Source organism: Sarcophilus harrisii, chromosome 1 (assembly GCF_902635505.1).
Source record: "Sarcophilus harrisii chromosome 1, mSarHar1.11, whole genome shotgun sequence".
Taxonomy (NCBI): domain Eukaryota; kingdom Metazoa; phylum Chordata; class Mammalia; order Dasyuromorphia; family Dasyuridae; genus Sarcophilus; species Sarcophilus harrisii.
Genome location: NC_045426.1, coordinates 697,272,601 through 697,286,553, shown reverse-complemented (window position 1 = coordinate 697,286,553; position 13,953 = coordinate 697,272,601). Strand labels below are relative to the sequence as shown.

Sequence of the window (13,953 nt, the reverse complement as noted above, 5' to 3'; positions counted from 1 at the left end):
TGTGGGCCGTAGTTTGAGGACCCCTGAACTAGTCTAATGGCCCTCTCAGGCTTGACATTGTAAGATTCTGACTCCTTTTCAGAAAAAAGAAATCCTTTTTTTGGGGATATAACAATGGGAATAAAAAAGAACATTTGGACAAATGAATCTTGAGGAAGGTATGAGAAGAGGGAATGAAATCAATGCTGTCACTGAGGAGAGGTTCCCAAATGCACTGATTAGAGTCAGAAGTGATTGGTAATGGAGTCAAGCCTCCATGGGCATGGAGCTCTCCTTCCTTGAGCCCTAAGCATCCTTTGTCTCACAGTCCCCTGGACAACCGGGCTCACAAAAGACTAGAGCTTGAACTGAGAATTTTCTGATTTTTTTCCTCCTGGTAAGCTCTGGATATGTGAAAAACACCGACAAGGGAGAGTCTGTACTCTGATACTAAACTGAATGATTGTCCCATGTTCTCTTACATTTTCTGAGAATCTTAGCAGAGTGTCCTGTTTCTCAGGATGTTTTTCTCCCAGAATAACCATGGAGAGACAAGTAATATAGGAGCTCTGAGGAGCAGTTATGACTGTCCATTTTTTGTATCCCTTTATTCAAGGTCTCTCAAAATAAGAAGATGACTCACTCATGTGGTGCTGGCTGGTTTTGGGGATAACAGATAAGAGGGTTGGAGAGTGGGGAAGGTGGTAAGGTTACAATGGAAAGGGTAGACAGTGTCACTGTTAACCATTTTTTCATTCGTGTCCAACTCTGTGGTTCCATTGGTTTTTTTTTTTTTTTTTTTTTTTTTGGTCAGAGATACTGGAATAATTTGCCATTTCCTTTTTCTGCTCATTTAACAGATGAGGAAACTGAGGCAAACAAGATGAAGTGACTGCCCAGGATCAAATAGTTAGTGTCTGAAGCCACATTTGAATTTAAAAAGAATCTTTCTGATTTCAGGATCAGCACTCTGTGCCTCCTTGCTGCCTTTTGACATCTCCTAGTGAATAATCATGATGATGATTCATATCTATGGCACCTTAAATTTGGAGAGGCTTCAATCATGGCAGGAGAATATTTGGCCTTGGAACTAGTAAGACCTGGATTCAAGTCTTGATTCTGATGCATTTTCGACTCTGGGCAAGTCACAACTTAATGCTCTAAGCCATTTTCCGATTATAAGCTGCCAAGAATGTGCTGAAATATTTTCCTCATCTAGAACTGGGTTACTTATATCAATGAAATCAGAGATCCAGTTCATATCCTTAAAGGTTATATGCTTTCTCTCCTCTGACACTGCTCCCATCCTGGTATAGGCTCTTCCCACCTCTCTCTTGGACTCTGTTAAGAGCTACTGGTACGTGTCCCTGCTCTGAATCTTTCCTTCCTCCAGGCCACCTTTTACTCACCAAGGAGATCTTCTAAAAATTCAGATCTGACCATGTCACCCATCTAAAGTTCTTAAAGACTCTCATGGTTCTCTATCATTTCCAGGATCAAATATAAAATACTTTGCTTCTTCCTAACCTGACACCTTCCTACTTTTGCAAATCTTCTTGTACCTTCTTCCCATCCACTTATTCCATTATCTAGTACTAGTCCATTGTACACAAACCATCATCTTCCACCTCCATGTTTTTGTTCAATGGTTTTCCTTCATGCCTGGAATACTCATTCTCTTAACTCCCACCTCTTTGCTACAATAGTTTCCTTTAAGACTCAGCTCAAATTCCACCTTCTTCAAGAGTCCTTTCTTGGGTCTTTTCCCACGATTCACATTGTATGTAACATATGTGTATAGCTGTTTCCATCTGGCTCTCCCTGGCCCCTCTACCATACACACCTTGGAGTGTGAACTCTTTAAGGGGAAGGACTATCTCTTGACTTTCTTTGTGTTCCCACTGATTAGTTTGGTGTTTGACAAACAGTAGATGCTTAATAAATACTTTTTGACTGATCTACAATGACCCTGTGAGTTACTTATTATCACCCCCATTTTAGAACTCTGAGAAGTGTTTTGCCCAGGATCAGGCTGCAAGTAGACATGGGATTTGAATGCAAATACTTCCTTATTTCCAAGCACTTAATTAGGAGAATAATGAAGAGAAAGGAAAATGGGCTCATGTAGACCCTACTCAGAATGATGCTGGATAAATCTGGTGGGGCTGGTTTCCTGGATAAGTAGTTATGGATCACCCTAGGGGAGTCCTCCTCATCTGATCTCTTTTTCATGATGGTAGAGAGAGAATTGGAAGCTCCCCAATAGAATGGGAGGTCATTGAGGGAAGGCAACACTTATTTTTTTGGATATCATATCTCTAGTGTATATTAAGTATTTGGCATACAGTAGGCACTTTATAAATGTTTGTTTAAATGAATGGAACTTCATCTAAATTCTTGCTGAATTGATAAGAGATAGATTGATGGAAAGCGAAGGCAACAGTGAACCACTGGGGTCATGGAACCTAAAAAATTGTAGGTTCATAGATTAAGAGCTATAAAAGACCTTTGAGATCCTTTTGTCCAGTACTCCTTATTTTCAATTGAAGCAGTGTCCTAATAAATTTAAATGACTTGCCCAAAGTCACCTTGGAAAGCCAATATTTGAACCCAGTCCTGTGTTCAGGTTGACCCATTGAGAAAGAAAGTCAGCCCTATTTGTCATAGCAGCCCAGGAAAGTGTTTGGAACTTGCTTAGTGAGATAAGGTGTGTGTCTGCATGTGTGTCTTATGTTTGTGTGTGTTTGTAAGTCTCTGAATATTTGTGTGTGTCTGGGTATATGAATGGCTTATATTTGTGTGTAGATGTGTCTATGTTTATGTATGTTTGTGTATGTCTATATATTTGTGTGTTTTTGTCTCTAGGTAGGTGAATGGCTTATGTTTGTGTGTCTATGTTTATGTATGTTTGTGTGTGTTTGTGTGTGTGTGTGTGTGTATCTGCACCAGCTTGGGGTCTATCTTGGTGTCTCAAACCAGTTCTGCCTCCCAGGGAAAGGAGACCAGTTTTCCAAAGGTCTTGTGCCCTGAGAGGCAAAAATAATCCTCCACCACTGGGACTCATTTCCTCCCATTTCCTCAAGTGCTTCCAAGTGTTTGCCTGCTGTGGGGGAGATCTCTGGAGATCACCAGCCCGTGAGTTTTGGATGCCCAAGCCAGCTGAGAGTCCCACTCATCCCAGATGCTCCTCATCTGTCATCAGAGAAGTTTCTCTTACCTCCCCCTCTGCCACAGCCTGGAAAGACCAGCCCTCCCAGGAGCAGTCGAGGGGGAGGGGTGCCAGTTTGCCCTCTTAGACTTGAACTTCAAGGATGACAGAATAGCTGTGATTAGGGAAGCTGACTGGAGCTCTTCTCGGCCATACATCTTGGAGTTTCAGCAAGGAGGGAGTGCCCTTCAGGTGCGACTGTAACAAATCGAGCCTGATTATCAGTGCCCTAGCTTCTTTTGGGTGGCCCTGGCATTCTGCTGGGAACCTTGTGGTGCACAGCCCAAGGTTTATCAAGTGGAAAAACAAACACACTGATGACGCAAGGTTTCCAGGGAGAGCTATTGGGCAGAGACTGTGTCTAAGTGACACTGAACATTTGGAATGTGGGAAGTAGTGGAGAGAGGCGGGCCCATCTCATCTCCCAATAACAATCACAGGAGCTTGAATTCTGGGCTGATGGAGGCCGTTGTCACCCTAATTTTATAGATAAGGAACCCGAGCCCTGGGGCTGGTAACATGTTACACACCTAACAAGTGTCAGAGGGAGGAGTGAAAAATCAGGTCTTTCTGATTCCAAATCTGGTACCCTTTCCATTATGTGACTAGTCTCTTGGAGCTGCAAGGGAGCTTAGAGGTCAATCGCTTTACAGATGAGGAAACTGAGGGGGAAAATGACTTGCCCCAAATCATTCCAGCAGTAAGTAACAGAGAGTACCTTCTCTAGGGCTAAAAGCAGATGCTATCCCAGGACCATTGAATCAAGCCACTTTAGCCTCCACTGGCCCTGGAGTTTACTTTGGTCAATGTTCAGAGATTTGTGGATCCAACCACAGCTTCATGCCCATTGTACTAGAAATGTCGACCCTAAAATATTTTGAAAACTGGTTGCACATAATGTAAACATCTTTGAGAAACCAACATAATATTTAAGTATTAGCAGAGCTTAATACCTCCTCAAAGCCATGCCTCAATTAGAAACATCAGCTTGATTTCACGTTGCTGGCCTAACCATCATTAACATTTTCTGCTTATTCCAACTACAATTCATCGGTATCGAAATAATTTATATTTATCCTCCAGAAGAATTCCTCAAACTCCCAGAAATTCCATTTCCTTGAGAGAAAAGATGAACGAAAATCTATTTGCCCCTTTCATCTGCCCTACTATTATAGGTATCTCCACCTTACCTATTATTATGCTTTTCCCTTGTCTAATTTTTACAACGCCCAAGCCGTGACCCATCGACTAAACGAACACACTAAGGGTGCAATTATGTGTGAGTGCGAGTGTATGTGTATGTACCCCCCTGGGTCCAAAGCCCAGTGCATGCTACCAGACTGCCTGATAGAATCACAGAATATCAGAGGTGGAAGGGACTGTAAGATCATCAGTTCCAACTATTTCCCCCTCAGACCCGTAGATGAAACTTTACAGACAAAAAAAGAGGCACAACATGTTTTACCCAAGTGCATACAGTTGAATCCCCACCCCACAGCTATTCTGAGCTCCAGGGAGCCAGTAGTGATATTTAGGTTTCAAGCATCAAAGAGACAGCAAAAACTTAATCAGATTCTTACCTATGTCTTCTCTTCTTGGAGAAAGACCTGTGGAAAACAAACAAAAACCACAATGGGATCTGGTCCTCTATTCCTTCAGAGGGAACAGACGTATATTTCTAGTATCTCATGGGAGAGAACTTCCCCACCTTCTCTTATTCCTCTTCCTGCTCCCTGTTCCCATGTATTTAAACATTATACAATATATTGAAGCATCCCAGGCTGAAGTTGGCAGTTCACCCAAATTCTATAACCCTAAGGATATGGGTTTGTTGCTAGTGTTTGGGTTAGCTTTGTCCTGATTTTAAAATTTTCAAGACATTTTACATCCTCTCCCTCCCTCCCTCTCCCCCCACTCTGTCTCTCTCTCTCTGTCTGTCTCTTCCTCTCTGTGTCTATTTCTGTCTCCATTTCTTTCTGTCTCTGTCTCTCTCTGTGTCTCCTTCTGTTTCTATTTTTGTCTCTGTCTCCGTCTCTCTCTCCCTCTGTCTCTACTTGTCTGGAGGTTTCTGTGTCTCTGTCTTTGTGCCTCTGTCTCTGAGTCTCCATCTGTCTCTCTCTTTCTCTCTGTGTGTGTCTTTCTCTATTTGTTTCTTGGTCTCTCTCTGCTTTTGTCTCTGTGCCCCAGCAACTCAGTGATTCAGGTACTGCTGGGATTATGACACCCCAAATTACTAAAAAAGAGAGAACTGAGGTTCGCAAGGCTAGTCAGTGCCACAGGAAGAACTTGAAGCCAGATTTCTCTTATCTTATGGCCTCTTTTCATCATGCATTATAAAGCAACAAGCAATCCAAAAAATCTACTAGATTCTGTTCTGCGCTAGTGATGCACATTAGAGCACATGTTATATGGGTTAATGGACCATGGGTTAATGGGCAGGGAGTTAGGGACACATTTGAGAAGAATCATGAATAAGGCCTACTTATTTGATTTGTGTGACTGTTAGCAGATCATTATCCCTTTCTGGGCCTCAGTTTCCTTATCTGAAGAATAAAGCTATTTTTATTTTTATTTTTTATTTTTGCTGAGGCAATTGGTGTTAACCTCAAGGTCACACAGCTAGGAAGAATTAAGTGCCTGAGGCTGGATTCGAATTCAAGGACTCCTGACTTCAGGGTCAGTGCTCTACCCACTGCACCATCTAGCTGTCCCTAGAATGAGGCTCTTTGACTTGATAACCTCCAGGAGTCCTTCTGGGTCTAAAGTTGTGATGCTATGGAGTGAGAGATGGGAGATATATCCTGGAACAGTGGAAGGAACATCAACTTCAGCATCCAATAATCCAAGTCCAAATCCTGCCTCTGACTGCTCCCTGTATGCCTTTGGATAAGCTACTGCACCTTCTTGAGCCTGTTTTCTCGTCTATAAAGTGAGGACATGAAACTAGATGGCCTCTGAGGTCCCCTTCTGGATTTAGATTTGTTGTCCAATAGCCATATTATCCTGGCCATCAATAACATGAAATAGCTCCCAAGCATAGAGTGCTGGAACATTTGCAAAGTACTTTGCATCTATTGTTTCATCTGAGATAGCCCAGTGCCTGACACATAGGAGGCTCAATAAATGCCTGCGAATGGATTCGAATGAGGCAGAATGTGATGAGAAACATGCTGACCATCAAAGGCTCATCTTACTCTCCCTCTTTCCCTCTCCTTCTGATTGCTCCCAGGTCTGGATGGTCAGTGAATCTATGTCTCATTTTATAATGTTGGAAATTTCACCGTTAGGCATCCATTCATTAAAAAACCAAACCAAACCAACCAACAAACTCCCCTCCCCCAAGTAAACAAATAAAACAGAAGAGCTGACTAAAGACCAAACAGGAATCCTTTTGGAATCAGGACTCCAAAGTGGACAGCTCTACCTTTAACAACATTGTCACCAAGTCCTAGGAGCAGCTCAGGAGACTACCTAGCTTTTGGATGGGGTCCCCAATTCCCTTGTTGATTGGTTTTTAAGGCTTCTAAGCAGCATTCTCTATTAAGAAGAGCATTCAGAGGAAGTCAACCCAGATGATGAAGAGCATTGAATCCATGATCTATGGGGATTGGGTTGAGGGCCTGGGAATGGTCAGCCTGGGGAAGAGAAGACTTGGATCTTCTTATGTGAATTATTGAAAGAAGTGTCACGTGAGGATAGAGAGGCAGAATCAGTTACACAAAATCCAACTTAGGGTAAATGTTAGGAAAAACTGCCTATCAATTAGAGCTGTCCCAGAGTGGGATCATATGCTTTAAGAGGTACTTGACTTCTTTTTGAAGATCTTCAAGAATAAGCTACCACTTGGTAGATATGTTATGGTGGTTGGGTTGGATGACTGACAATATCCTTTCCAATTTTTTAATTCTGTGAAGAAAATCTCTGCTCTTTACCTCTTCAGAACATGACAAACTAACCTCATCTCCTTTCTTGATAAAGTTATGAAACTATAAGATAAAAGGAATTGTGTAGATATAGTTTACCTACATTTTAATAAACCACTTGATCTCTTGGTATTCTTGGGGATAAGATGGAGAGATGTAGGCTAAACGATAGGTGGATTTGTAGTTGGCTTAACTATTAGGCCCCCATCATAGTCATTTAGGATTTGATGTGAGCTTGGAGAGAGGATTCTAATGGATTGCCCCAAGGATCTGGGTTTGGCCTTATGGTGTTGAATATTTTTCATCAGTGTCTTGGATTAAGGCACAAATGACATGTTTATCAAAATAGCAGATGACACACAATTGAGAGGACTGTTCCACTGGATTGTAGAGTCAGGATGGGGGCAGAAGAGGTCTCAATAGATAGTACATTAGGATGAAACTAATAAGTTGAAACAAAACAGTGACAAATGTAAAGTTTTCTCTTTTTTTTCCCCTTTTTGCTGAGGCAGTTGGGATTGAATGACTTGCCCAGGGTCACAAAGCTAGGAAGTATTAAGTGTCTCAGGGTGGATTTGAACTCAGGTCCTTCTGACTTCAGGGCCTGTACTGTATACACAAATGTAAAGTTTTCTAGTCAGGTTCACACAGTCAGTTTCTCAGGTGCAAAACAGCAGAGGCTACATACTATCTCAGGAGTTCTGATAGAATGAGTGAACAGCCCCTTGGTATTTTAACCCTGTAAAAGTTAATGCAACCCTACTTAAGTTACATTAACACAGGGATAGAATGTTCTGGGATGACTGGCTGTATATAATTTTAGTATTCTCAGCAGTACAATGATCCATAACTACTCTGATGGACTGATGATGAAAAATCGTATCCATGCTCAGAGAAGGAACTGATTGTGTCTGAATACAGATTGAATAATATTCTTTCTCTCTTTTAATTTTGTCTTTTTTTGAGGGTTTTTCTGGGGGGTGGGAGATCTATGTTTTCTTTTATAAGATGACTTTTATGGAAATGTTATACTTCACATGTGGTTTCTTAATGGAGGCTGGGGGTGAGGATAAGGAAGAGAATCTGGAACTCAAAAGTTTAAAAAATGTAAAAAAAAGTTTTAAATGTAACTGGGGAAAATGTTAAATAGATAAATAAAAAATTAAAATAAAAGAAATTTCAATCCAAAAGAGAGAGGGGGGAAGAGAGAGGAAGAGAAGTGATACAGAAACTCAGAGAGAGAGAGACAAAAAGAGAGAGAGAGAGAGAGACAAAGAGACAGAGAGAAAGACAGAGACAGTGAGAGAGACAGAGAGGTGTAGTATCTAGAACAAGAAAGGGAATGTAAAGTCATTGGGGGCAAGACTAACTTTTTTTTTATGTATACCCCCAGGATCTAATAGAGTCTGGCACATAGTAGTTGCTTTGCAAATGCTTTATTGTTGATGGATCAATTAATAGGTTAATCGTATTCTTCCTTGGTAAGATCCCATCTGAAATACTGTGTTTGGATCATACAGAAGACACTGACAGTGTGGAGAGGATCCAGAGGAAAGGACTAGAGTGATGCAGCCATAGAAGGGTCAATGGAAAGAACCAGGCATTAGCCTGAAGAAGAGAAGATCTAGAAAACATAGGAAAGCCGTCTCCAAGTCCTAAGGGCTGTCACATAAAAGTTGGATTAGCTCTCTTTTGCTGGCCCCCAGCAGGCAGGAACAGTAGCAGTTTTTGATTGAAATTTAAAATTAGGCGGATTTCAATCCACTGTAAGCAATGACCTGTACTGAACTTGGAAAGGTATTTGCTCCTCCTTATTGAGCTCAGTTTCCCTCACTGTTAAATGAGGCGATTAGATGGTTTATGCTGTTACTGGGATCCCAAAGAGATCATGAAAGACGGGGAAAGACCCACATGTGCAAAATGTTTGTAGCATCTCTTTTTGTGGTGGCCAGGAATTGGAAACTGAGTGGATGCCCATCAATTGGGGAATGGCTGAACACATTATGAAATATGAAAGTAATTGAATATTCTTGTTCTATAAGAAAAGATGAACAGGTTGATTTCAGAAAAGCCTGAAAAGACTTACATGAACTGATGCTGAGTGAAATGATCAGAAACAGGAGAACATTATACACAGCAGCAGCAAGATGTGTGATGATAAACTATGATAGATTTAGCTTTTCTCAGCAATTCAGTGCAAGGCAATTCCAATAAATTTTGAAAGGAAAATGTCATCCGCATCCAGAGAGAGAACCTTGGGGACTGAATGTGGATCAAAGTATACTATTTTCACTTTTGTTCTTTGCTTTTCTTTCTCATGATTTTTTCCCTTTTGTTCCGCTTTTTCTCTTCTAACATGACATGTGTAAATACAAGAAAATGAATGTACAGATATAACCTAAAGGATAAAATACATAAGAAGTGGAAAAAATTTCCTTTTTACTTTAAAATCTGTGATTTCCTTATAAGATGACTAGGTATGGAAACCTATACAATCACTCTCTGGGTTCCTAAAGACCTAATGTCATCAAGACTTAGAGTTGGAAAAGTACTGGAAGGTTATTATAGAGGAGAAAACCAGCTCAGAGAGATGCGACCAGCCCAAGATCATACACACAGGGAGAAGGTGGAGAAACCAAGGAATGGTGAACAGGGAATTCCCCAAACCATCTCTCCTATTTCCAACCATGTGTGATTCAGCACTTGGATGTTTCTGACCAAATATACTTGTCACTCAGCACTGAAAGATTCCTGAGATGTGGAAGTACCCATTGATTGGACACTGAGCAGGAAAAGTTGATTGACTGGGTCCACTTTGAAAATGAGAATGACCTTATCCCTAACTCTCTTCTCTTCCTGGCTCTTTCATGCCATTTGTTATGAGGGGGAGGGAAAGCCAGCTTACTGAACCTGCCCTCACCTGGCTTCCATGTGATTATGAAGACATGGCAGCTAAAGCCCCACATCTTTCCTATGTGAACTTGATCCCCACTTTGGGACAACTTCAATGTTTGATCTTTCATTAATATAAGTATCTGAATGATCATCTTGGCTATAGAATCTTTTTTAAGGGTTTCAGGGATCCCCAGGGGTCCACAGACTATATTTTATAATTTACTTCTGGAAACCAAAATTTATATAGTACCTCTTCAGACTCCTTCTCTATCCTCCACCACCAATAGAATTTAGGTACCCAGAATATGATTATTTGTCTTTGTAGGGTTCTTTTTTATTTTATTTTAATCTTGGCTACAAAATCTGAGGCCATCTTGTGCATTTGACAAGTTCGAGCTCTTGGGTTAATTTCTTGGATCCTGCTAGCAACAGGGAGAAGAATATCCTACAAAGGGGAAAGGAAGGGAACGAGCATCCAATACTATGCTAAGTGCTCCATCACATCGTCTCATTAAAAGGTGACCACTGTCAGGAAGATAATTTCAACTCCTCACCCAACTTGTGAGAATACACCGTGAGAGAATCAGTGCACAGCGGAGGTGAAGTGTGAGCTCATGTTTGGTAGTCCCCCAGACTTCTTTCTGTTATGATGTGTTGATTCAATCACCTGACAAATTGCAATAGTAATGCTAAATTTTGAGTAGATTGATTAACTCTTATTAATGTGTTTTGAGTCTTTTGTATCTTTTATAATTTCTTTTGTGGGTGGCAAACAAATAATCGTCCCATACTTAACTCATATTGCATACTGAGATATTTTCTACTCCCCTTTTGAGGAAATCCTAGACATAAACTTCTTAGAGAAAGTAGCCACTGGCACCTTTGCTGTTAATGAGTCATTTTTCAGTCCTGTTCAACTTTGTGACCTTATTTGGGATTTTCTTGGCAAAGATCCTGGAGTAGATTGGCATTTCCTTTCCCAGCTCATTTTTATAGATGAGAAAACTGAGGCAAAGGGGTAAAGTAACTTGCCCAGGAACACCCAGCTAGTAAGTATATGAGGCTGGTTTTGAATTAAGAAAGATGAGTCTTCCTCATCCAGGCTCTGTGATCTATCCACTGAACCATCTAGCTGCTTTTTGGCACCAGTAAAATTAAGCTTTAAGGAATTTCCATTCCCATTCCTATTCCCCTACTCCTGATCTTGGGAACAGGGAGATGCACCAAGTCAAAGACTATGAGAAAAGGACTCTAATCCCCATGGTAAGATAGGTTCTCCAAGGACTAACAGAGACCATATTATAAGTAGAAGGGCTCCTTGGAAAAGAAGAAAGGGGGCTGAATGCCCTTGCTACTTGGGGACAAAAAATGGATTTTTAATTGTAGACTAGCAAAATCCAGATCAGAAACCAGGTTGTTGTTTGACTTTAGAGTCAACTCTATTTAATAATAATAATAATAACTACCATTTATATAGCTCCTATTATATGCCAGACACTGTCCTATATTGTTGAGTGCAATCATTTCTAACTCCCCGTGATCTCATTTTAGTATTTTCTTCATGAAGATACTAGAATTGTTTGCCATTTCTTTCTCCAGATCATTTTACAGATGAGAAAACTGAGGCAAATAGGATAAAGTAACTTGCTGAGACTGTATACAAATATTAACTCATTTGATCCTGACAACAACCATGGGAGATGAGTACTATTATTATCCTCATTTTCTTTTCTTTCTTTTTGCTGAGGCAATTGGGATTAAGTGATTTGCCCAGGGTTACCCAGATAGGAAGTGTTAAGTGTCTGAGGTTAGATTTGAATTTAGGTCCTCCTGACTTCAGGGCTGATGCTCTATTCACTGCGCCACCTAGCTGCCCCTATTATCCTCATTTTCTATGAGTAAATTGAGGTCAGGTGCCTTGCTTAGGGTCTCACAGCTAATAAGTGTCAGAGGCTAGATTTGAACTCAAATCTTTCTAATTCCAGGCACAGTATTTTCTCTACTCCCACAGGAAAGCTAATACTTTATTGACTCACAACTCTTTAATAAAACTATTTATCAGAGAAAAAATTAAAAACAAACAAAAATAATTCTCTCTCCTGTTCAACTATTCTGGCTTGTAAATTTCATATAAACTCAATAAATAAATCCATGATTTCAGGCACTTGGAAAATTCAAGCCCAGAAGCCCCCCATGTTCAGGCAGCGATAATTGAAGGGAAAACCAGGGCCTAGGTCACTCTAATCAGATTTAAGTGAAATTACTGGCAGACCTTCTGGGGACTCCCCAGTGCATTATGTACTTGGTAGAAGGGAAAAATGGAAATTGCAAGGCAAGGACGTCACCAGCAGCTGTTCACTTAGCAAGCCCACATGGATTCAAGATCTAGAACTGGAAGGAACCTCTCAAAGACTATCAGGTCCAGCCTTCTTGTTTTATAGATGAGAAACTGAGGCAAACCGAGAGTAAGGGACTTGTTTTGTGTTTCCCTGCATTTTCAAATATCTTCCTCACCCTTCCCCATTCCAGAGAAGCATTTACTATAACAAAGAATAAGAAAGAGTGGAGAGATTTTTCACATGGATCATGCGAATATTGCTTGCCTTCTCAATGAATGGGGAAGCAGTTGGTAAGTGTCTGTGGCAGAACATGAATTCAGTATTTCTGAACTCCATCCAGTGATTTGCCTATCTCATGTTGCCTCTTGGTTTCCACTTCTCCCCCCATTCCAGTTCATTGCTTTTTCTCCCATCCTTCAGTGCCTCCCTGGAGCTGTTGCTTGTTACTTGGTTCAGGAAGCCTATTCTTTATTTAAGATCCAGAGATGACTTTGATAATGGAAGAGTAGAGACCCTTTTGTCAATCTTTCCATCTATCCTTAAAGACCTGGGGAAGGATGTCCCACAATATTCTACCCTCCAAATTCAAATAGATTATTAGAAACACCTTGACATTATTATTATCATAAGTGATGATAATAGTATATAACAGTTTAACCTTTGCAAAGCATTCTACACACACTATCTCCTTTTAGCCTCACAATAACCCTGACAAGTAGCTGTAATTCTTGTCTTCATTTTGTGGAGAAGAAAGCCTAGGTTCACAACCAGAGATGTTTCTTAGGCTCCTAGAGCTAGTCAGTATCTAAAGAAGGATTTGAACGGGTTATTTCATTTCCAAATCCAACTTTCTATCAGTTGTACCATCTAGCTGTAGTAGCAGGGATGGGTTGATGGCTCCCCGCTCCATTTCTGGTACCCTATTTTCAAAATGGCAGCATAAGATCAAGGATAGAAGTGGGAGCCATAAAACAGAATGAAATGACAAGCACAAATGGGCAGCCAAATCCTGACCTTGTTCTTGTCAACACTATGTTCTAATCCACTGGAAGCTAAATTTACCAAGATGGGAGGCATTTCCCACTCCTCTGATCTCCTGGGAAGCAAGGATAACCCATGGTCAAGTTCCCACCTCCCCCTTTCTTAATTACATCTCCTTGATCTTTTCTGAGACTAAATAAACTTTCCCTCCCTGCCAAGTTTCCACCTTTTAAATATTTGCTTTGCTTGTTATCTTCTCTTTCCTCAGTTGTCACTTAGCTGAGATGTGTTTATTTTCCTTCTTTAATCTTTCTGCCTAAATCAGTTCCTTCCCCGCCCTTCATCTTGCAGGCTGCTTTTGGCCAAAACAGCAGTTTTTATTTCTGGAACCAACTCCCTCCTTCTTCAACCCCAATCCCAGGTGTTTTCATGATAACTCCCTGAGGCTGAATTTTTCCAGGTGGGGAAATTATTCTGGAAAATCGGTCAGGAATTAGAATCTCAACAGATCCTTGGACCTGGGAGGCAGTTCCTCCTGGGTCAGCATTCTGAGCTAGAGGGATCCAGAGGACTGAAGTTCAAGTCCCTGGGATTCCACCAAGTTTTACATCCATCATTTGGGATCCCA

The 13,953-nt window shown here is 40.9% G+C and overlaps 1 protein-coding gene across 1 annotated transcript in view; it reads right to left on the bottom strand.

Annotated features, from left to right (window-relative positions):
• The window catches only part of SRRM4 (serine/arginine repetitive matrix 4), a 235,220-nt gene that overhangs the window by 42,598 nt on the left and 178,669 nt on the right, over window positions 1-13,953 (bottom strand). The window contains exon 5 of the mRNA XM_031948684.1: window positions 4,768-4,794. Within this exon, the coding sequence (XP_031804544.1) occupies window positions 4,768-4,794 (27 nt within the window). The remainder of the gene's footprint in view (window positions 1-4,767; window positions 4,795-13,953) is intronic.